Here is a 23,779-nt window from a genome sequence, read left to right as displayed (position 1 = left end):
TGCTTCCTGCAAAATAATTGGGGATTATGATAGAGAACTTCAAGCTGAAAACAAAATTAGTTTCAGATTTGCTGCATCACGTGGGAAGTTGGGGAAACATTCAATTAACTTTTATTGAGGTGAGCATGTTGAATCACGCGTTAGTTCAACTGACTGAAAAATGTTTTGCCGCTGAATTTCGTTTGTACTCAGCATCTGATGCCTCTGTGTCAGTGTCCACAATAGTCGGCCAGTTCCCCCGATACCACTTTTCCACGCTCGCAACGTCCTGGTGAAACGTTTCACTGCGTTTGTCACTGACGGAACTGAGATCAGTAGGAATGTTGTCCAAGTGTGAATGAAGAAAATGAATTTTCAATAACATATTGTACCCTGTGGTTTTGTATACTTGAAATAGACTAAAAATACGAAAGGAAATTACAAAAATAGTTTGTAACTAAAATAAAGTGCGTGATAGGAAATCTTTAAGGTGTTTTTTTCTGCCATCAGCCCAAATTCCATTAAATACACCCAAATGTGTTCAGGAAGCAAAACCTTCATTCTCCAGTGTTTCTGACACTGGGAAAGAAGGGCTCAGGCCTCCTCTTTCCTCTGGATGCTGTTTCTCCAGCACATTTTATTGCACTGCACTAGACCCCAGCATCTGTATATTTTTCTGTTGACCTGATTGTAATTTCACTCTGCGTGCCTGTGGCAGTCTAATGGCCCAGTGCCTTGACTGAAAATTTTGGTTCTGGGATCTGACCCTGAGGTTTCTTGGTTATATCTCACTCCTTGTGCCTATTTCTGCGCTGCAGAGTAACATCCCAAATTAAACACTGCGCCTCGACTGAAATTTTAGATCTGGGATCTCTCCCTGAGATTTCAGGTTTGGTTTGTCTGCTCCCTGTTGACTTTCATTTTCTGTCTTAAAAATTTTTTTTGGTTCGTTTGTGATAACGTGAAAGTAGAGACTTCCTAAGCGAGGTCTCCGATGGTGAAGATTCTGCCTCACCTCGGGCCAGAGGGATACACACTTCAGAAAAGTATAAAAATTAATCAATTATTCACTTTTTTTTGTACCATTCTATACCGGACATTAATTTTGTTAGTCGTACTATCCTGACAAAGTTTCCTCTTGAATATTTATTTTTAAATCTTTTTCCCATCTTTGCCTTGACTTATGAACTCCTGGTTTATTCATTCCTTTTTGCAAAATTGTATACATAATTGAAATAAACTTTTTAATATTTAACCTGAACAAAGTTACTTGGAACAATTAATCACCGATATAAATATTAAAAAGTTTATTTCAATTATGCATATCAAATGTGGACCTAAATTTTCTATTAAATATACCTTTAACTGATAATAAGAGAATATTGTACTGTTCTGTATTTCATACCTACTTTTCAGTTGCTCAGATGTCATTAAAGTTGAACCTTGAAAACAATCTTTTAGTGTCTTAATTCCTTTCTTAAACCAAATATCAAAAAGTTTATTATTTTATTGTAAAAGGAATAAGTTGATTCTGACTGAATATCATTCCAGGTATCTGAAAATTTCTTAATCCCATTTCTAAATGTATTTTATTCCAAATTTTAGAGAGATGTTTTAACAAAGGAATATCTCTTATCTCCAATAAAAAAGCATATCATTCCGTTTATATATAAAATTCTCTGACTTATCTTCTATTTTATTCATTTCTATATGAATCCACGCTGGCTTCTCTCCCTCTTGAAATCTCAACTGTGCTGCTCTATAATTATTTTAAAAAATTGGTAATTGTACATGTAATTGATGAAAATAAACAGGTGGCTGATGGACAGGGTGGCCTTAATTCGATGCTGTCTCTCTAACAATGTTTATTGTTTTTTTGCAATTGAACGTACATAGCACCATCTCCATAACTTACACATCCTTCCAACAATGAGGTGACCAGAACTGGACCCAATACGCTAAGTGTCCCTTCATCCTATGCCACAGGTGCTCTGTGGTCAGCAAGGGATTACTTAACGTGGTACGTGAGTGGGGACCTTGGGCTGCCGAGGGGGGGGGGGAGAGTAGAGACCTCGATGCTGTGCCTACCCATCTTTCCTACCAAAACAAAAACCTTTCCAACCCCGTAACCATCTATTTTTCTTTCATCCATGTGTCTAAGAGTCTCCTTAATGCCCCCTAATGTATCAGCTTCTACCACCATTCCAGGAAAGGCCACCCACAACTCACTGTGTAAATAAAAAACCTTAATGTCTCCACTACACTCCCTTCACTTTGTACAGATGTCCCCTGGTGTTTGCTACTCCGGCCCTGGGAAACAGGCACTGGCCATCCATCTTATCTAGGCCCCTCAGAATCTTGTAGACCTCCATTAAGTCTCCTCTCATCCTTCTTCGCTCCAAAGGGAAAAGTCCCAGCTCTGTTAACCTTGCCTCGTAAGACTTATTTTCTAATCCAGGCAACATCCTGGTGAATCTCCTCTGCACCCTCTCTGTAGGTTCCACATCCTTCCTGTAATGAGGTGACCAGAACTGAACACAATACTCTTAAGCGTGGTCTCACCAGAGATTTAGTGTGGCAACACGAGCTTCCGACTCTCGAACTCAATCCCCCTATTAATGAAACCCAGCATCCCATCTGCCTTCTTAATCATCCTATTAACCTGCGCGCATCCTTGAGAGATGTATGGATTGCACCCCAAGGTCCCTCTGTTCCTCCACATCTGACCACTAACCCTATATTCAGCCTTCTGTTTGACCTTCCAAAATGAATTATATTTTCAATCAAGTGAAATCCAAGGGATAAAAGCCTATCCTGTCCAAACATTTGCTGATTTCAGGTACCAGACAAGTCAACCTACTCCAAAGCATTTCCATACTCTGACAGCCTTCCTTGACCAAGATCAATGCTGCACACCACACTCCAGATGATGGCTCACCATTGCCCCCTACAACCAGAGCCTGAGCCTCCTTGTACTCAAATCCAAATGCAACCAGCAAAGACATCATTTGCTTCCCAGACGACTTGCTGTTGCTCCAGTATCAGTGATATCTGGAATTCAAGCAACGGGCAAAAAAAGAATCGAGGAAATAAGCAGTGACCGTATCGTTCAGTGTTTCAGTCGGCCTTCAGCTAAATCGGGTCCCCATTTTCACAGTTTTATCATTTATCGGACCTATAAGTTCACCCCCCCCCCCCCCCCAAAATCGCTTTGCCGTTGTTATGGAGCCTCCAGCAAATTGACAAAATATGAAGTGAGTTTTAAGTTAAAAGCCGCACAAGTGCTGCAAGACGTTGTTTCAAGGGTCAGCTTATACGCTAAATCTATGTCGAGTGGGGTTTTTTTTTTAGTTGAATTTAAGGTCTCATTTTTGTATCTGGCGTATAAATCATCCTGATTTTTGAGGATTTCAAGACTCGACTTGTATGCCGAATTATATGGTAATTAAAAAATAAGAATAAATAAAAAAGTTTTAAATACAAGTTTGAAATTGTAGAAGTAACTTTTTTCTGAAGCAACCCATGACTCCGTGGTGAAGATGGGAACAAACATTCAGCCCCATTCGTACTGTTTGAATAAAGTTTTTGTAAAGCTGTGTTTGAATAAAATGGTGGCGCCTGGGATGAAGAGACGGTTGAGGCCGCTTGCCGCTGGGGAAACTCTCCAAAAGTGTCTCCCTGTCCCAGTCTTTAGTAGTATATTGTTATATTAACAGGGCTTTATCTGTAAACTCGGGAGAGGGAGGGCTAATTATGTCATCGGTAGGAGAAACAAAAACTTGACTGCTTTACTGGGAAGGGGGTCCATAAACTTTGATCAGAGTCCCGGAGGGAGTGGTGGGGGGGGGGGGGGAGATAGCCAAACAAAGATCAACAATGGCTGATCTACGCTGGCCTCTTCTGTGCCATTTTCCCAAATTCTTGATTCTCCAAACTACAGGGAATAGATTGAATAGTTCGCTACAAAACCTTGTCGGCTCACTCTTTGAACAAATGAGCTGTGCAACTGCTATAGGCCCCATGTATTATAACGTACAAAGATGAAAGGCATCCAAGCCTCCCAATTCATTAAATGTCACCTGTTGCCAGCCGAGAAGCATTGATCACTGCAAGCTGGCATTCTCCCCCTCCCCTCGCTTCACCTGAAATACTTCCCCCTTATCCGCGGATGCGTTCCAGACCCCCTCAGCAGAAGCCTGAAACCACGGATAGTACTGAACCCTATATGTCGATCTGATAACCAAGATGGATATGTGACTAACGGGCCGTGGGTGGCACCTACAGGGCAGATACGCTGGACAAAGGGACGATTCCCTTTGTACAGCACGAGATTTCATCATGCTACTCAGGATGGTGCGCAATTTAAAACCGATGAATTGTTTCCATTTAATATTTTTGGACTGCGGTTAACTGAAACCACAGAAAGCGAAACCGCAGATGGGGTGGGGGGGGGGGGGAGAGCCACTGTACATCAGACAGCGGAACCCCCTCCCCCATGCGTCCTGACTGGCTGCCCACCTCGACGTCGGTTATGTATCTTTATCTTTGCTACATAAAGTGCACCGTTTGCCCTGCTGAGTTTCTCCAGCGTTGTGTTTTTCCTTTAATCAGCATCTACAGACTTTAGTGGTTTACTCCTGGCTGAATGCAGAAGGCCAAGCTAATCACCTGCTGCACCAAAAACTCAATCTTGCACTTGACTGCCCTGTGTTAACGTCACCTGCTGGGTTCTACTGCTCCGTGATCAAGAGCAGTCTCCCCAGCAACCCATTTGCAGTCCGCCCACACTGCCCTGACCTGCAAGACCAACCTCAGGGAGGAAGGAAGGACTCGGGCAAACATGGTGGCCCCGCGTTTGGATCTGAATTATTTAAAAGAGACTAGCACTTCTGTAACAATCTTATTTTTTTATTTGTACAATATTCTCAACAACAGGCAGATAATTACAATATTAGCACGGCTGAAGGAGCTCAATAGTATCACCATAATCTGACCACAGGTCCCTCCAGCAATCAGGAGGCACATAATCGTTTCAATTTCTAGGGATCACTGTAACATTCACTTTCATAGACAAGGGCCGACCTTCCTCCTGCCCCACCAATTCAATAGAGAAACCATAATTTCTAAAGGTCACCCATGCACGTGGGATTATGTCGGAATTTAAAGATGCAACACCTCCCATTTCCTGATAACTCGTGTCCCAACCCTGGTGTGCCCCTGTTTCAACTGTGCTAATACCGTTTATAGTTTCTTTATTTTCAGGTTAGAGGTGCAGAAGCACTAGGGCGGGCCCCTCAACTGCAAATATAAACAACCCAAATAAATTAGTTGTTTTACAAAACATTTTGTCCAATTTCTTGAGGCTGCTTTTTAATTTAAAAAATGTTTCTTTTTAAACGATGAGATTCTGTAATTTCACGAGAGGGACTTCTTTACCTCTTTCTAAATGAGTATTTTGTTATCTAGTATTGAAAATGGCCAGTAAAACCCCAATTATCAATATATATATACTTCCTGGGTGCGCGAAACCCAGTCTATCCCTCCCTCCCACTCCCACTCCCACGCCCCAGTATGCACACTCACACGCACACACACACACGCACACACACACACACACGCGCACACACACATCCCATTCGTCAGGACATGCATACCAGCAGATCCATTCTGAACCAAATGACACCAAACAATAGTTAGACAAGAGCGTGTTCCAGGCCGGCACTGTAGAAGGGGATAGAATTTTTCACACGATCATTTATCTACCCTCTCCTCTTGCAATTATACTACATACAAGGTTCAGCCTAAAGTTGATTTTTAAACCTCGTTTTTTCTCCCGCCGTAACACTGCTAGCCAAGGCATAAAAGCAAGTCACATCTGCAAGACAATTGCTCTACCCTGGACCTCGTGAATCTTAACAGTGCAGAAAATAAATCCAAAGTGCAGTGGTACATCAGGGGGAGGTGGAGGGGGGGGGCGGGAGGATGTGACTAGGGGTGTGGGCGTGACTAGGGGTGTGGGTGGAGAGCACAAGGAGAGGAGGTGACTGGGTTGAAACGTGATGGGGAAGCGGCCTGATCCTATGTCCGTAACGCGATTTGGCAGCAGAATGAAGGAGGGTGGTGGGTGGAACATGAGCAACAATCGAGTAGCTCTGGAATTAGACAATGTAGGATTTCTCACTCCCCATCCCCTTCCCATCCCATCCCACCACCCCCCAACCCACTAAGTCTAGGGGCAAGGAGAGGCATTACCAACCTCCTCGCCAGCACCATACTTACCATGTGGGTCAAGAATCAGAAACACTTCCCTGTCGGAAAAATAAATAAAAGAAATAGCAAAATTAAAAAGCAAGACAGAAAGATTATCGGGCATGTCTTATTTCTCTGCCCTGGCCTTCATTTTACAAACGACACCAATAATGTACACGGGAGGATGTGGGGGCAGGGCGAGAAGAAAAAAATATTCAGGAGCCCAGTCAAGTCTTACAGGCCTTTGCGTCTTGTAGATCACGGTCACGTGGGGGGGGGGGGGGGGGGGGGGAGGGGAAGAGAGAAAGAGAGAGAGAGAGAAAGCAAGGGCAATGAAGAGCTACATGAATTTAGGCGGTGCCGTGACACAACCCTTTCTGTCCCTCTCCCATCCTTCCCCGACAGCCAAACATTTAACTTCACAGCAATAACTGCAGCGGAAGAAAGAATTCCACCCCAGTGCCTAAGGAGCATGAATAAAGTAAATACATTGACAAAAAGAGAACGTGTACCAAGGACAGTGGCCACAGGTTCAATTCCCCGTCTCTTAGAACGTGCAAATGAGAAAACATCGACTCTCGTCTGCTTTTCTGCAAGGTTGAACTATATATATATAATTTTTTAAAAAATGCTCAACGAATAGACATCAACAGGACAAACAGGCCCTCTCTAATACACTGCCCTCTCGCAATGGCTGAACATGTAGTATCATTTATTTCTGGTTAAAAGACAGTGGAACCATATAGAATTCACTGACCTACAAAAGAAACATCATGCACAAAGAAAACAGAGGGGCGGCGGACTTCAGGGAGTGGGATGTGTGGGAGGAGAGAAAACAAAATATTAACAGAAATGAGAAAGTTTGCCAGTGGCTCCTATCTTATATACAGCAATTGGGAGATACAGTATATAGTTTTTAAAAGTTTTTTTTTTAAACTTTCCAAGAATATTCTGCCACCCCACCCCCCCACCCCCATTTCTGCATTTCATTAAAAGTGTCCCCAGCTTCTTGCATCTATTTCAGGATCATCAGGCACTGCCACAATGAGATAAACCCAGGAACGTCAGATGGACTTCTAAAAGTTTTGTCTTTTAAAAAAAAATGTCTTCACACTTATTAAAATGGAAAATAAAACAAGGAGAAGCGCTCAAAATTACTGAACACTGGTAACTCCATAAAAACTGTCTCTCGTTCCGGTTTACGTCTGTGCCGAGACTTTCCCGTGTTTTTCTAACTTCCCGGCCTCCTTCCCGTTGCTATGGAGACTGCTGTCCTCTGGTCTCTTGTTATGCCTCCGTGAGTACTTGTACTTCTCCACGTAAGCTTTCACCAAGTTGGCAACTTTAACGGGGTTGATTTCGCCACTTTTACTGTGGCAGATCTGTGAATGGGGGTGGGGGTAAGAGAAACAGTGCCATGAGTTTGAAGTGGGCCGGTGTGGTATCATGCCAAGGGGGAGAACGAGTGCAGAGACAATTCCATTTCGTCCCCCGAGAGAGAGAGCCCTTTGCTCACTCCGTGTAACTTACCATCCACTCTCTAGTAATTTAGCCCCATCCCTTCTCAGTGATGCAGCCCCACTGCTTCACAGGAGAAGGGTACAGCACAGAGAAGGCCTGTATCCCAAACCACCCCTCCCCCCCTTAATCCTCTAGTTTATTTCCCTATAAATGCTCTGCCCTTTGAATGCTACAACTGAAATATGCATCCACGAGTACCCCTGCCCGTCCTGGGGAGGGATACGACCATTTACCGCTGACCTCTAAGTGGCCCTGGAAAAGACGCAATGACCCGCTTACTGCAGCTTGTGTGGGAGTGGAGGATTCCAGGATTCTGATTGGGAACAGCCACCTATTTCCAAGCAGAGGCAAGGTGGCCATTCACCTCGTAGAACTCTCAACCACACCAAAGGTGGCCGAGGCCCATAAAGCCAACAGCAGCTCTTTGCAACTTGACGGCAATCGTTCCTTGCCTCTCAAGTCCCTCTGAAATCGCTGCCCTCTCACTTCAAACCGACGCCCTCCGGTTAATTCCCCACAGTGAGATAAACGCAGGACCTCCAAAAGTTCTGTATTTAAAAAAAGTCTTCACACTTATTACAAAGGAAAGAAAACAAGGAGAGGTGCTCAAAATTATTGAACACTGCTAAAACTTGCTATCGTTCTGGTTTACATCTGCTTTGAGAAGTTCGTGTGTTTAAATTCACGCGCACAGCACGGTAACAGCCCTTTCTGGCCCACCAACCCATACCACCCAAATACATCAATTATCCTACACCTGTACATTTGGGAGGGTGGGAGGAAACCCACGCAGATTACGGGAATAACGTCAAACTCTTTGCGGGTCGCGCTAACCATGAAAATGATGGGAGGAACAAAAGGCGAACTGCAAGGATTGGAAGTGCTGACCTTATGTACAGCTTTGCGGAGAATGTCCTTGTAATCTTCCTTGTTGATCTCTTTCCTCTGATAGAAGGGTTTAATGGCCAGCTTCACCTCCTCCACTGCTCGCTCCTGCGTGTGCAGCTTCTTCAGGTACTGTGAGGGGAGGAGAGAGGGAGAGAGAGAGAGAGAAAGAGGATAGAGAGAGGGAGAGAGAGAGAGAGAGAGGGAGAGAGAGAGAGAGAGAGAGAGAGAGAGAGAGAGAATCAACTCTCGCCTCAGTGGCCTTGGTCATCAAGTGTGCTGAAGGTAGGGGGGGGAGCTGATGATGAGATTCATTCCAGGGGCTGCGGGGTTAGTGAAATCAGGGTCAGGCTGTGATGCCTGAAGAACCAGAGGGGCCCACACTAGCTCCTACATTTTATCTACAGAGTGGGCCTGACTGAGTGTGGTCAGAAAGGCATTGTGGCCAATGGAGTTCTCTTGGATGAGGGAGGTAAAGGAGGATTTCTTCTGAAATTGGCCACAGCTTTCGCACTGCTCTGCCATCATCCACAGGAGTAGCCCTTTGGCCCTTCTAGTCAGTGCTGAACTATTATTCTACCTGTTTCCACTGACCTGCACTGCAACCAAAGCCCTCCATACCCCTCCCATCCATGTCCCTGTCCAAATTCTTCTTCAATTTTAAAATTGAGCCCACGTTCAGCCCTTCAGCTGGCAGCTCGTTCCATACTCCTACCACTCTCTGTGTGAAGTTCTCTGTAAACCTTTCCCTTTTCACTCTTAACCCATGCCCTCTGGTTTGTATCTTACCTGCCCTCAATGGAAAACGCCTACTTACATTAACTCTATCGCTCATAATTTTAAATACCTCTATCAAATCTCCCCCCCATTCTCCCACGCCCCAGGGAATAAAGTCCTAACTGTTTAACCTTTCCCTATAACTCAGTTCTGAAAGTCCAATGAGTACCCATCCCCAAAACTACTTCCAAAGCAAGGTGCTTGAACTCTACTTCAAATTTAAAACTTTAAATTGTTCTCTTACTCCTCCATTGAGCTACCCCAACAACCCCCCCCCCGCCTCCACCAATCCATGTGATCTACTGGGACCATTGTCTGAAGAGGGTGTGCAAAATCATTGTGGACCTCCGCGCACAGCATCTTGCAGCTGCTCCCGTTGGGGAAGAGATACAGGAGTATCAAAGCCAGCACCACCAGGCTGAGGAACAGCTTCTTCCCACGGGTAGTGAGAATGCTGAACAAACAAAGGAACTCCTCACAATAACCCTCCGAGACTCTCATTTGGACAAAGGCTTATGCTCTGAAGCCCTCTGCCAGAACCTCTCTCTCTTTAAAACATATCTTATAACCTCATTGGATTTCTTGCTGGGTAGCGGTGCTGGGAAATGACTTGGGACATTTTATTCTGCTTTAACAGCCACATAAGTTACTCTTGTTGAGACTAGAATGATTTGGAGCCCACTCAAGATCCTTACCCGGTCGCTGTCCATGTTGGCATCGGAGCTGGTAGTTCCCTCTGTTTTGGCTGTCTCTGTGCTGTCCAACATGCCGAAGAGCTTCACGGAGCTGGTGGCTGGGGGCTGACTGGCAGATCCCAGTAAAGTGGGTGGTCCCGCCGAGGTGCCCAGCATCGACAAGGCGCCCTGGCGAAGAAATTTAGGTGCGGGCTGGCTGGCAGGGAGATGGCCGGGGAGGCTGGTCGGCACTTGTGATGCAGGGGGCTTGGCCTGGCTGAGAATCTGTGGAGCAAGAAGATTACTTGTCCATTGCATAGAAATGGAGGAGGCCGTTTGGCCCACTGTACTTGTGCTGGGTTATTGTAAGAAACTAACGAGTTCTTCCCTCTACTGTACTTATTCCTACAATGCAGCAAGTTTGCCAGTTTAACTGCAATATCTAGTTTAGGCAGGTTCATACTTTTTTTAATATTTTACACTGGACAACAAAGATTTTGCTTTCAGAACACTTTTGGGTGTATTTTATAGATTTTGGGCAGCTGATCACAAAAATCACATTAAAATTCTCCTATCACGTACCGCTTTTAGATATATTTTTGTGATTTCCTGTCATATTTTGACTATTTCAAGCCTACCAAACCACCAAGTGCGGCATGTCATTAAAAATTCAATTTTCTGCATTCACACTCGGAAGTCTTCCTGGCTGATCCCGGCACCGTCAGTGACAAACAAAAGTATTGCCAGGACGTTGCGACCATGGAAAAGAGTTATCAGGGCAACTGGAATCCATCAGTGCCGGCCAGCTATTGTTGGACACTGACACGAGAGGCATCAGATGCTAAGTACAAGCGAAAATCAGGGGCAAAACATTTTTTTAGGTCAGTTGAACTAACGCAATGTGCGATTAAATGTGCTCAATTCAATAAAAGTTAATGTTTCTCCAACTTCCTACGTGATGCAGCAAATCTGAAATTACCTTTGTGTTCAGCTTAAAGTTATCTGTCATAATCCCCCATTTTTCTTTCAGGAAGCAAGCCTTTTGTAAAAATTTGTTGTCCAGTGTTATTTGAGTGATGCTTTTAGTCAGTTAATGGTGGTGTTTCCCAATTAATAGAGGCAGAACTACTGATTGGCCACAAAAACTTCTGAGATAGTGGAGGAAGCTGATTCTCCAGGGGCACTGTGACTAGTTCCATTCAGCTCTTTGGAGCACATATTGGGCTTGGAGGGAGTGTGACGTGGCTTTGACAGATTAGTAACAGGTTGAACTACAAGAAGTAATTACACAAAGTGGGCACATTCCCTGGAATTTAGATTGTGGGGCGAGGCATGGCAAAGCCCATTGGAAAGGTTCTTTCACGTTTCCCCCAAGGTGCTTTGCAGTCACTAAGATATTGCCACAATTTTATCAAAGTAGTTGAGGAAGGCAAGCTCTCACAGAGCAGAACACAATAATGCCCACCCAGATTAGTTGTTTGGGCGAGATTGTCTGAGGCGTCAAAGTTGTGTGGGGAGAGGACTCTCCTCCCTTCATTTATTAATAGTTCTTTGACATTTATATAAGGACCTCTGCTTAACACGCCTCCCAAAATTAAAGCAGTATCGCAGGCAATGTGGCGTTACCTCCAAATTTTCCTGGAGCATCACTCTGGTTATTTACTTCTGGGGAACCCAAAGCGACTAGCAACACAGAAAGTTCACAACAGGGCGGTCCAAAGTTCAAGGCCGAACGGATGGAGCGCCAAAAGGAATGGAAGGCCACGACTGGTTACAGTACCTGAGTGATTGCCTGAAAGGAGTCCTGGGCCTTTGCGCGGTTGGCTTCCTCCATCTTGAACAGCAGCGCAGTAACTTCAAATTCAAACACAAAGGAAAAGGCCAGAATTACATTGGGGCAGAGGAAATGGCAGCCATCACAGCAATCCATACCAGTGGCCTTACTGATGCACAAAGGCTGAGGCACAGCTGAGTTATGGACTGTGAAGAGGCTCTGTTTATCAGTGCTGATACCGACCACCGTCGAACTAGACAATATTTCTAAGAGGTGTGGTCAAATCCAGGCCAGATTCTTGATTATCATTGGAATTTTATTGAATTGCTGATTGTCGAGTATTGATATACAGTAAAACCCCTGGAATCCAGAATTCAAGCAACCGGCAGAAAGAAATCAAGGAAAATAAATTTTTTAAAATATGTAAAAGGTAATATTTATAATTGTATAAGTAAATGTTCCCTGAAGTAATGAACCTTTGGTGAAGATGGGAGCCAATATTCAGCCAGCGGAAGGCCTTAGCCAGGCTTTGCTTGTAGCAGCTGTTTGAATAAAGTTGTGTGAAACAGCAATGGCGTCGCCCAGGATGAAGAGCTGGTTGATGGCTCTCGCCGTTGGGGCAACTCTCTTTGAAAACTTGAGGGGGGGGGGGCGGGGGTGCAGTTATCGATAATGTTATTGTTCGTCTGTTGGGCGGCTCCGTGGAGGGGGAGGAACCTGCAGATGCAGCGATAGTTAAATGTTTTCAAAGATTGTGACTGAAAATGAAGTAAAATGCTTTAAGGTTTATATATTCACATAGGTGAAGTTTGTTCTGTGTAAGTACAGTGGAGTATTTTTGTCTTTCAAACTGTTTATTCTTAATTCTGGTGTATTATTTAGGTGCTGTAAGAGTAACCGGAAAATACACTTATCCAGTATCTACCAATCCCCACAGGTGCCAGATACAAGAGGGGTGGGGGGGGGGGGGGGTGGGTCACTGTATTTAAATATATATTTATTATATTTCTTTATATATAAATCTGATTATTATGTGCTCTATGTTTGTGTGGTGCCTTTGACACTTGGCTAATTGCCCCTGGAGTGAGGTGTAAATGGGAGCATTTAAAATGGAGGTCAATTGATTTCGGTATTGTTGGGGAAATGAATAGGGGCAAACACTGGCTGAGGTGAAAGATCAGTCAAGACCTTGATGAATAGTGGAGCTTTGGTGGGAATGGTGTTAGAAAATGAGGCAACGATAGTTGATACCCTGATTGGTTGACATGATGAAAGATTAAATCGTCTAGAATTGTATTCGTTCGAGTTCAGAAGAATGAGAGGAGATCTTATAGAAACATATAGGATTATGAAGGGTATGGATAGGATAGATGTAGGAAGGTTTTTTGAGCTGGCCAGGGAAACTAAAACCAGAGGACACAGTCTCAAGATTCGGGGGAGTAGATTTAGGACAGAGATGAGGAAAAATAGTTTTTCCCAGAGAGTAGTGAATGTTTGGAATTCTCTAACCAGGGAAGTGGTTGAGGCTGCCTCATTAAACATATTTAAAATTCGGTTTGATAAATTTTTACATGATAGAGGAATTAGGGGATATGGGGAGAAGGCAGGTAGGTGGAGTTAGGTCATAAATTAGATCAGCCATGATCTTATTGAATGGCGGAGCAGGCTCGATGGGCCATTTTTGGCCTACTCCTGTTCCTACTTCCTATGTTCCCATGAAGAATTGAACACTAGAACCAAGGCAAGGGCAGCACGGGGTTGGCGTGGCGGTTAGTACAACGCTGTTACAGCACCAGTGACCCTGGTTTAAATCCAGCACTGTGTGCAAGGAGCCCCCCCCCCCACCCCCTTCCGCATGGGTTTCCTCGCACCCTTCAAAAATTTGCTGGGTCGTAGGTCGATTGGGTGTATCTGGGCTTGTGGGCCTGTTAGTATGCGGTACATATACATAAAAAAATTTAAGGGTTTCTCTTTCGATACAAAATCCACATTTGTTTAATTCACAGAATCTAAATTCCTCAGATACTGTAATGGAATTCAACAGTTCTAAACGGTAACTGCCAATCCAGTAATTATTAAGAGAGGAACGCGAAGGTTTGCAGACACTGTGATTGAAGTAAGAATGCACAAATGCTGGAGGAACTCAGCAGATTCTCGCAGCGTCCACAGGGCCTGATATGTCGGTGATATGGACATGCTGTGAGACCTACTGAGTTCTTCCAGCAATTCTGTGCTTTTACTAATCTACCGCCACCTCATGAACATATCTAAAATTGATATTGTGGACAATGCTGTTAGCAGATGCCTGTTTCTACATCGTTATTGTGGGATTAAAGCACCAACTTCTACCTGATAAACATTCATGTTCCTGATGAGGAGTCATGGTACAGATAGAAACCTAGACAAAACATCTCTTGCTTAAAAGTGATTTAGTCACAGTTATGACTGAAACAGCACAGTGCCCATTCTTACTAAGGTGTCTTCCTGAGCTAGTCACAATTGACCCAGTTCCCTCTAAACCTTTATATCTATCTGCCTGCCCAAAAGTCTTCTAAGTGTTCTAATTATACCCAACTTTACCACTTCCTCTGGAAGCTCATTCCACATCCTTCAGGTGAACAAAAACCCTCTCGGGTGCCCTTCAAATATCTCCCCTTATCTTAAATCTCTACCCTCTAGTTTTAAACTCTATCTTGAAAAGAGGACTGAGACAATCCATCTCATCTTTGCTCCCTCATTTATACCCCTATAAGGTATCCCCCCCCATGGGCGGCTCGGTTAGTGCAATGCTGTTAAGGCGCCAGCAAATCCGGGTTTTATTCGATGCAGTAAGGAGTCTGCATAGGCTTTCCTCTGGGTGCTCCGGATTCCTCCCATCCTCCATAAAACGTATGGGGTTTGTTGGTTAATTGGGTGGCATGGGATGGAATCGACTTCTACCAAGACCACCCTTCAGCCTTCCTCATTTAGTGGAAAACAGCTTGCCCTATCCAGGATTTGGATAAACATGAAGGAAAACCAATGACTGGCCTGGGAGGAAAGCTAAAGGCTGGGGCTAGTCAGAATGCCTATTATTGGCTATGCCTCTCAATGGGTCTGTGCTCAATCATTCAACTATTCCATAGAATAACCAATAGAATATATGCAGCTGTATTTCCTGGGGGAAGAGACACGAACACATGTTGGGTGGATATTGGTACTGGATGTTCCCTTACTACGATGCATTCTGAGAATGTGCACGCTCTTACAAATCTCTTCAAGCATCAAAAATAGACTGCTTACTGACACCGATCTCTCGCACTCAAAGTAAAATGAATCTGATGGTAGAATTCATACAACATAGGAGGCCATTCATCCCTCATACCAATCAGAGAAGCATAGAACATTACAGCACAGAAAACAGGCCCTTTCTTTTCTAGTCTGCGCCGAACTATTATTCTGCCCAGTCCCACCGACCTGCACCCAGTCCCACCGTCCTGCACCCAGTCCCACTGACCTGCACCCAGTCCCACCGACCTGCACCCAGTCCCACCGACCTGCACCCAGTCCCACCGACCTGCACCCAGTCCCACCGTCCTGCACCCAGTCCCACCGACCTGCACCCAGTCCCACCGACCTGCACCCAGTCCCACCGACCTGCACCCAGTCCCACCGACCTGCACCCAGTCCCACCGACCTGCACCCAGTCCCACCGTCCTGCACCCAGTCCCACCGTCCTGCACCCAGTCCCACCAACCTGCACCCAATCCTACCGACCTGCACCCAGTTCTACTGACCTGCACCCAGTCCATATCCTTTCATACCCTTCTCATTCATGTACCAATAAGTCTGCAGTTCTGGATGATTAACCTGCCCACTCTATCAGAGTAATATGGAGAGTTTCTTTCCTGCTGTTAGCAGACTCTTAGATGGAGCTTTCACTTGAAAAAAAGATCATGCCCTCCTTTTTATATACCATATATACTTCTGCATTAGTTGAGTTTTGTGGACCAACTTTTAGGGTAAAATTTATGGGGTCGACTATTACACGCACACTACTTTTGACCACAGTAAGTACCTGTGGTCGTACGAGGCATCGGATGTTCCGATGAGTAGGTGGCCAGGATTGGCCGGGAAGTCCATGTTCAGGGTGTTGGGAGCTCAGTTGGGCAGGCAGACGTGATCAAAAACTAGGGGGGGGGGGGGGGGGAGGAGGGTTTCATTTTTACATGGTACTGATTATTACACGCATATATATGCTACATGCTATCTGCCATTCCCATTTCGGACTTGACGAAGAGTCTCCAGCCAAAATGCTGACTGGTCCATTTCTCTCCACAGATGCTGCACATCCTGCAGACCCCCCAGCTTCTCATTGTTTGCTCAAGATCCCAGCGTCTACGGTTCTGGAGTTTCACTCTGTCTTTGTCACCCTGCACCACTTATTGTAACGCAACACCCTGCATTTTCTATCGATTTATTTATTATTCCACTGCCTGTTGTACTCGCCTGGATATCGCACAAAACAAAGCTTTTCACTGTATCTCTGCACACGTGACAGTAAATAATTCAATACTAATCAGAAGTTCTGATCTTACGTCAGGACAGGCACCCCATTTTAAAAGTCAGTGCAGGTACACAATCCTTTATCCGGAACCCTTGGGGGATAGTGTGTTCCAAATTTTGGATTTTTTTCTGGATTTCAGAACAAAAGCTAGCTGCCCCACATCTAAGCCCACCTGAATTGTGCTGCCGTATCCACCCCCCTCCAGTCACGCAGGCGTCTCTCTCCCCCTCGCCCACTTGAGTTGCGCTGCCGTCTCTCCACCCCCCCCCGCCCACCCGAGTCGCTCTGCTGTTTCTCCATCCCACCCCCCACACCCAACCTCGTCACGCTGCCGTCTCTTTCTCTCTCTCCCTCCGCTGTACCAGCACCAGGAAAAAAAAAATGCCGGTTTTTGGAGCTTTCCAGATTTTAGATGTCCGGATAAAGATTGTGTATTAAACGATGTGTTAGTCAACCCATATCCAAATATAACACAGAGCAGTAAGTAGCAAGTGACATTAAGAATTTACCATGTGAACTACTCTTGGTCCGGCTTAGTTACCCAACCATGGAACACAGTAATCAAGGTCCCACCAACTCCGAGAGGACAAAGTTCTGCTTCTACACTGGAGGTAGCCAGCATTTTCAACAGATACCATTCTGTTACCGACAGATGGTGGTACCCACATTTATGACAGGTTGGCCATGTTCCCACCTACCTTTCAATATATTTTATTGCTGTTGATTAATATTTTTAACACATTTAGGGACACAACAGAGTAACAGGCCCTTCCAGCCCATTAGCCCGTGCCTCCCAACTACACACAATTGTCCTACAGCCCCTGTACGATTTGAAGGGTGGGCGGAAACTGGAGCCCCTGGGGAAAATCCATACAGACAAACTCCTCACTGGACTCAAATTCGGGTCGCTGATGCTGTCACAGCGTCTTGCTAACCACTACATTGACCGTGCCGCCAAGCTTCACTCAAGCATCGAGAAAGAAAAATTGATTCTAGTTGTATTAATGGATGACGTATGCAAGCTGTCAAGTATCTTTTTCTCATAGAAAAAGCAAAAATATTAAATGTTGCCTCAAACCCATATAATAGCTACACATGGACCTGTGTGTGATTGGCCATCTCATCAGCAGGGTCTTTGGATCTAGTCCAAGCTGAGGGGCAGGGGGCGTTGTGACAGCCCCATGGGATGGTATTGGGGAAACAACCCTCATTCTTTCTGCCAAATCAATGCACATTGTAAGCAGGGACCGTGACTGGTTTGGAACACCCAAAAAGGGGGTAACTGCGTGGCGTTCAGTCAAAGCTGACTTTGTCTGTTAAACATCTTCCCAGCCTTTTGGGGAGGGTAACATCCTGATCTTCACGGGAGTGACGGTAGCAAATACCGAGGACATCTTTGCAAGGTGAGAGGAGGGAAGATTAGGGGATATGTCAAAGGCATTTTTTTTATATAGACAGAGAATAGTGGGTGCTGAGAATCCATTTCCTGGGTTGGTGGTGGAGGCTGGAACAATGGGGAAATTTAAAAGACTGTTAGGCATGTAGATGCAAGAGGATTATGGGAGTGAGGTAGATTGTTGAGTAGGTCTATATAGGTCAACTCAACATGGTGGGCTGAAGGATCAGTACTATGATCCCTATGTTCTTAAAATTCTCTTCTCGTACTTGATTCCGTTCCAATATAGGAATTTCTGCAGCCAGTGGGTGGGAATTTGTTTCTGCAAGCAGCTGTGGAAGCCGGGTCATTGGGTGTATTTAAGACAGAGATTGATAGGGCCTTGATTAGCCAGGGCATCAAAGGTTATGGGGTGAACATCAGGTAGTGGGCAATGGATCAGCTCACGGAACAGCAGATTCGATGGGGTGAATAGTCTATTTATGTGAATAATTATACCCAACTGTGATGTCAGGGCTGCTTACGTGCTAACATTCCTCCTCCAGTCTGGAGGTCCCACGACAATGGTTTGCTCAGTGTCCTCGGTTTGTCTCCATTAACCTTCGAGGTGTCGGTGTGCTCGTGGTAATCCTTCGCTTGCTGTGGAGGGAGAGGGGGAGGGGGTTGGTGCTGGGGGGGCTCCTTTGGCACAAAGGCCGGCTCCAGGGGCTGGGAGGTGCTTTCAGAGATCTGAGAGAGGGGAGACAGGCCCTGCTCCACCGTATCCTTCGCTGGGCTCGGCAGGTTGGCTTTGTCGTCGGACTTTTCCGACGAAGACCACAGTAGCTCCTCCTTGATGCGAAAGGGGCTGGAGTCCTTGCTGCTGCTTCCACTGTCAGACGCCGCCTTCTTCAGGGCGGCTTTGGGCTTGGCCTCCTTCCTCTTCTTCCCAGAGCTCTTGGCCTTCCCGCTGGCTGCCTTGGCCTTCTTCGCAGTCGACCGCGGTTTCGCTGCTGTAGGCACCTTCCCCTTCACTGGCCTCAAGGGGGCACCCTTGTTGTCTGGGCCATCGTCTCGGTGACGGCTGGCCTTTTGCTCGGGGATCTTGTTGTCCTCTGTCTTCATGAACGGTGACCTGCTCTCCCGGTCGCGGCTGAACTTCACGCCAATCAAGCCTCCGCCTTTCCCGCGCTCCTCCTTCATTGAGGCAGCGCAGCTCACTCCATCTCGGATTAGGACGGCCACCTTTGACTGGAGCTTCACTTTCCGCGGCACCTGGTGCTTGCTCTCTTTGGCAGGTCCCTTGATTTTCTTGCCCGGCTGGCCCCCAGTGGAATGCTCCTTTGCCTTCTTCTCCACCTTCAGGCTGTCTGCCGGGGCCACCCCCTTCTGCCCGTCACTCAGCTTCTTTCTCCGCTTCTCCTTGGCAGGCTTCTCCTCCGGGTGGGCCCTCTTCCGCTCCTTGACTTTGCCTGGCTTGACGCTGGGCTCCCCGGCCCGGCGGCCTTTTTCATGGATGTTCCTCCTGTCGTTCTTGCTGTCTGTCCCTTTCCCTGGCGTCCTGCCCTCCTGCAAGTGGTCAGCTGGATCAGTGTCAGAGAAGCTGTTCTCAAAGCCCAGCTCGTCCGAGTCATATGCAGCCTCCCGATTTGGGGAGAGGGCTGCCACCTCCATGGAATCTTCTTGGTCTTCCATGGCCTCCCCTGGATTCACAGTTATAGTTCTGGTAATAGAGCGAGCTTTAATGAGTATGTCATCATCGTTCAGTTCCTGAATTGAAGGAGGTACAACTATTCGGCTGTCCCGACGAGCCTTGACATTCTTTTCCTGCTTCTTTTCACTCACGGGGTTTCTTTCTCTACTCCTGTCTTTCTCTTTCTCATTCTTTTCTTTTGACCTTCTCGGGGAAGGGCTGGGTTGTCTCTTCTCCCTCTGGGTCCTCTCTTTGGATCTCGACCTCGAATGTCTCCGGCGCTTCGCAGACTCCTGCTCCCGGTGCTTCTCCTTCTTGCGCCTCTCCTTCCTCGACTTGCTGCTCGAGCGGGAGCGGCGGAACGACCCGCCTTCCCTCGACTGGGGCAGCCGACCCTTCCACCTCTCGGCTGATGCCCGCAGGGACCCCAAGGTGGATGCACCGGTGCCGACAGAAGGCGACCAGGACCGGGACCTCCGGTGCTCCCTGGAGCGGGTGCGGGAGCGGGATACCTTGTGGCGCGAGCGTGAGCTCGATCGCCTCCGCTCCCAGGACCTGGATCTTGACCGGGACTTCTTGCGATGGAGTCGCAGTCTGGTGCGGGACGCGGACCTTTTACGCTCACGTGACTGAGACCTGGATCGTTTCCGGTCCTTCGACCGGGTCTTCTTGTGTTCCCTTTTGCGTTTTTTCCGGCTGCGGGAGCTGGACTCTGAATGGGAGCCAGACTGCCCTTTGGACTCTGCTGGCGACCTTGAGTGCTTTGGTAGCTTCTCCCGCTGCTGCCCCGACACCTTTCTCCTCCGATCCAATTTCTTTCGTCCACCCTCGACTGAGTTTTCACCCAGGTCAATCTGCAGCGCCCCTTCATCAGAGTCGGCGTGGAGAGATATAAAATCATCTCCTTCGACCCCTCTCAGTCGCTCGAAGATTCTTCCCCGGGAGCGAAAGGTCCTCGCAGGGCTGAAGTTCTCATCATCCTGCTGAACAATCTCACCTTCTTCTATTTCCGAGTCTTCATATTTGCGCGAGTCCTCCGGCCACTTGGAGACGTTCACCGTGAAAACGAGGTTGTCCTTCCTCTCAACGGTGCGGTGGGACTTGTGGCGGTACCTGGTGGAGGACAAGGACTTGCTTTTGTGCTCAGCCTTCAAGTGCACCTTGCTGCTGGGTTTCTCCTTTCGCGGTGCCTCAGCCCTCGAGCGTGGCTTCGACGACGAGCTGGGCGCCGCGCGGCTACCCGAGCCCTTCTTTTCGGCTGGCCGGTTCTGGGATTCCCGGGTTCCTACCATCTCTGGCGCAGCCCTTCCAGGGTCCTTTGTGTACCTGGGTGCATTCTGTAAGTCGGAAGCTGCTCCTTGCTTGGGTGTCTTTGCCGGACTAGCCTTAGATCGGAGGTTTGGCTCCTTCCTTTGTCCGCTTTTCCATGCGTCACCTTCTTCCAGGGACCGGGTCCGTTTCTCTGTACCCTTCATCGTCTCAGCCTCCACTTGCATCTTTGGATCAGGGCTGCGCATGAAGCCAAACTCAAGCCCAGCGGGTGGGGACAATGGTTCATCCCCTTCAAGCACTGCACTGGCTGTTTCGTCAATGATCAGTTCATTCTGGGACTGAGAATCGTTATCTGAGTTAATATAGTCAGTGTCTGGTTGAGAGAGGGAGGTGAGCTGAGCCTCGCGCTGGAGCTTAGGATCTGCATTGAATTCAGTTTCAATTGTGGAGCTCAACCGCCGCGTAAAACTGATCTGTGATTCAGGTTCCAAGTCTCTGTACTCAGGAGAGCTGTAGAGGTCGGGTTCGAGATTTGACTTGACCACGTGCCCACAGTCGGTCTGTAATTCCACATCCGATGACACGCCCGTTGTAGATTCTGGAGACGGCTCAATCTCATACTCAGGGCTCATGCATTCCTCCTCCTCTTCCTCCTCCTCCTCCGTTAGTCCGGCATCGCTAACAATTTTCAGCTCGCCCTCTGAGTCATCTCCCATCGGGCTCAAATTGTTTGAACTCGCAATGGAACCGGTGGGATCAAAGGGGTCGTACTTCTCCTCCTCTTCATCCTCGGCCTCCTCCTCCTCCTCATCCAAGCCCGCCCTTTCCTTGGGAGAAAAGTCGCCACCGATAAACTCTCCGTTGATATTTTCTTCGTCGGTCGGATTGAAAGGATCATAGGCTTCAGGCCTGAATCGACTGTCTGAACAACTAAACCGACTGGTGACATTCTGGTGGCAGGGGACTGAGCTGGACTCCGCCTTTTCTGGGCATGTCTGGGACATGCTCGACGAGCCAGGTTGATTCCCTGAGTTGGAGCATCCGCCTCCATTTAGTGGTCGCTGCTGACCATTTGAGATACCACTCCCGTTGCCAAGCACCAGACCCCAGCTGCCTCCTTCGGAGGGACGCAAGCCCTCATCTTCACCCACCAGCCTTTTTAAGGGGGAGTCGGCCATTGGCTTTTGATCTGCACTCGGATTCACCGGCGCACCGAGCCTGTTGGTTCTCGGTGACGGGCAGCAACTGAGCTCTACCCCCGACGGGTCCAGTCTTCTCTTCATTGGCAAGTCTACGTCGGGCGAGAAACCCGGTGCTGTAGTCATTGGCTGGCTACTCTTCTCTGTCCTCACACAGGGCTTTCTCATTCTTGAATCCCCCAAAGTCTCTGTTTGCTCTGGGCAGCCCATGTTCCTCAGCAGGCCTTGCCTCAAACAGTCCAAGGAGGCTGGTGACAAGACATACGAATCCAACAAACCCAACCCATCATTTGTCTTTTTAATGCCATGGGGGCCCTTGGAATGGCTTCCACTGTTTCTCCTGTTCGACAGTCCACCATTGCATAAGCAATCCCTGTAAGGTAACGCTTCCCCTATAGTGCTGTGAGATGGTGTCCTCTGCATCGGAGATAGAAAGCCAGCATACCCTGCAAGGAGAAACAAAAAAAAAGACACTTTAATTTATCAAATAAAATTTAGACATACAACACGGTAACAGGCCCTTTTGGCCCATGAGCCCCAATTAACCTACAATCCCCAGTATGTTTTTTTTTAAAACAGTGGGAGGAAATTGGAGGACCTGAAGAAAACACACTGGATTCAAACTCTGGTTGCTGGCACTGAAGCAGCGCCCCCCCCCCCCCCCCCACCCCCGTCACCCCACAACGGCAACCATGCCGCCTTTACTGCTTCTCTCTCCACCTGCTAAGTATCTCTCATATTTTCTGGATTGGCTTCTATCTCTCAACATCTTTGGTTAAGAAAAGTGAGAAGATTTAAAATCAACAGCTGGCCTGGCATCAATTATGTAAAGTTTATGAGAAATTGTGGATTCAATCAGATTTTGCTAGTTAGAATTTTTAAAAAAATGCTTTGACTATATCAGATGTGGACTGGGACACAATTCTTAAGTTGGTTAAAAGCTCTTCATTATGTGCCCACCATTGTTTATTACAATTCAAAGCAGAACATAGAGCACATTTGTCTATGGCTGATTTGTCTCGCTTTTATTCCCTGGTGTGACAGGTGAAAGAATGGAGAAGTGTCATTAATTCATATGTTCTGGACTTGTCCTAGTATAGAGAGATACTGGAGAGGGGTTTTCTATACGTTCACCAAAATTTTCAATATAGATTTAATTCTGAATCCTTTGGTGGCCCCTCTTCGGTATAACAGGAGGGAGATAATTCTTCTTTTGTCTCTCTTTTGGCGAGGTATGTGATCTTACTTAAATGGAAGGATGCTATCCCGCCTCCTCACGATCGGTGGTTGCATGACATCACGTCCTGTTTGTTTATGGAAAAGGTTCGCTATTCAATTAATAATCTAGATACAAGTTTCCAGAAATTATGGAAATCATTTATGACTCACTTTATAATTTTACTCCAATGTAATTAAATTGGATGACTTGTATCTCTTCCATGTTTTTTTATTAATATATCTTTTTTTTAACCTTAATTTTTCCTGTAATACTAATCAGATATGGCATCTGGTTAGATCAAGGGTTTTGACTTTCTTCTCCTTTATTTTTTTTTCTTTTTTGTACTATTAGATTTTTTTTCTCCAAAAAGTCATATATATGTTAAGAATATGAATTATGGATATGATTTACAATTCATGTTGGTTTTTGTTATACGAAATGCCTTATTAGTTTTGTGTACATCCATATCCTTTTACCTTTTTTCCCGTAGAACTTCGTTAAAATAAAGTATTTTCAAAAGAAAGAGCTTTTATTTCTGGGGTACGAGTTTAATGGTGGGAGGAGACTGGAGCACCTGGAGGAAGCCCACACAGACACGGGGAGAATGTACTAACTC

The 23,779-nt window shown here is 46.5% G+C and overlaps 1 protein-coding gene across 4 annotated transcripts in view; it reads right to left on the bottom strand.

Annotated features, from left to right (window-relative positions):
- Positions 1–4,866: 4,866 nt before the first annotated feature.
- Positions 4,867–23,779, bottom strand: part of scaf1 (SR-related CTD-associated factor 1) — a 39,774-nt gene continuing 20,861 nt past the window's right edge. For all 4 annotated transcript variants that reach the window (XM_069909464.1, XM_069909466.1, XM_069909465.1 and 1 more), the window contains 5 exons: positions 18,326–22,390; positions 11,866–11,939; positions 10,107–10,370; positions 8,638–8,766; positions 4,867–7,610 (listed from right to left, as the gene is read on the bottom strand). In XM_069909464.1, the coding sequence (XP_069765565.1) occupies positions 7,428–7,610; positions 8,638–8,766; positions 10,107–10,370; positions 11,866–11,939; positions 18,326–22,390 (4,715 nt within the window). In that variant the 3' untranslated portion in view covers positions 4,867–7,427. The remainder of the gene's footprint in view (positions 7,611–8,637; positions 8,767–10,106; positions 10,371–11,865; positions 11,940–18,325; positions 22,391–23,779) is intronic.

This window comes from Narcine bancroftii, chromosome 13, assembly GCF_036971445.1.
Source record: "Narcine bancroftii isolate sNarBan1 chromosome 13, sNarBan1.hap1, whole genome shotgun sequence".
Taxonomy (NCBI): Eukaryota; Metazoa; Chordata; class Chondrichthyes; order Torpediniformes; family Narcinidae; genus Narcine; species Narcine bancroftii.
Note: the sequence above shows the minus strand (reverse complement) of the source record. Positions and strands in the feature narration are given on the sequence as shown.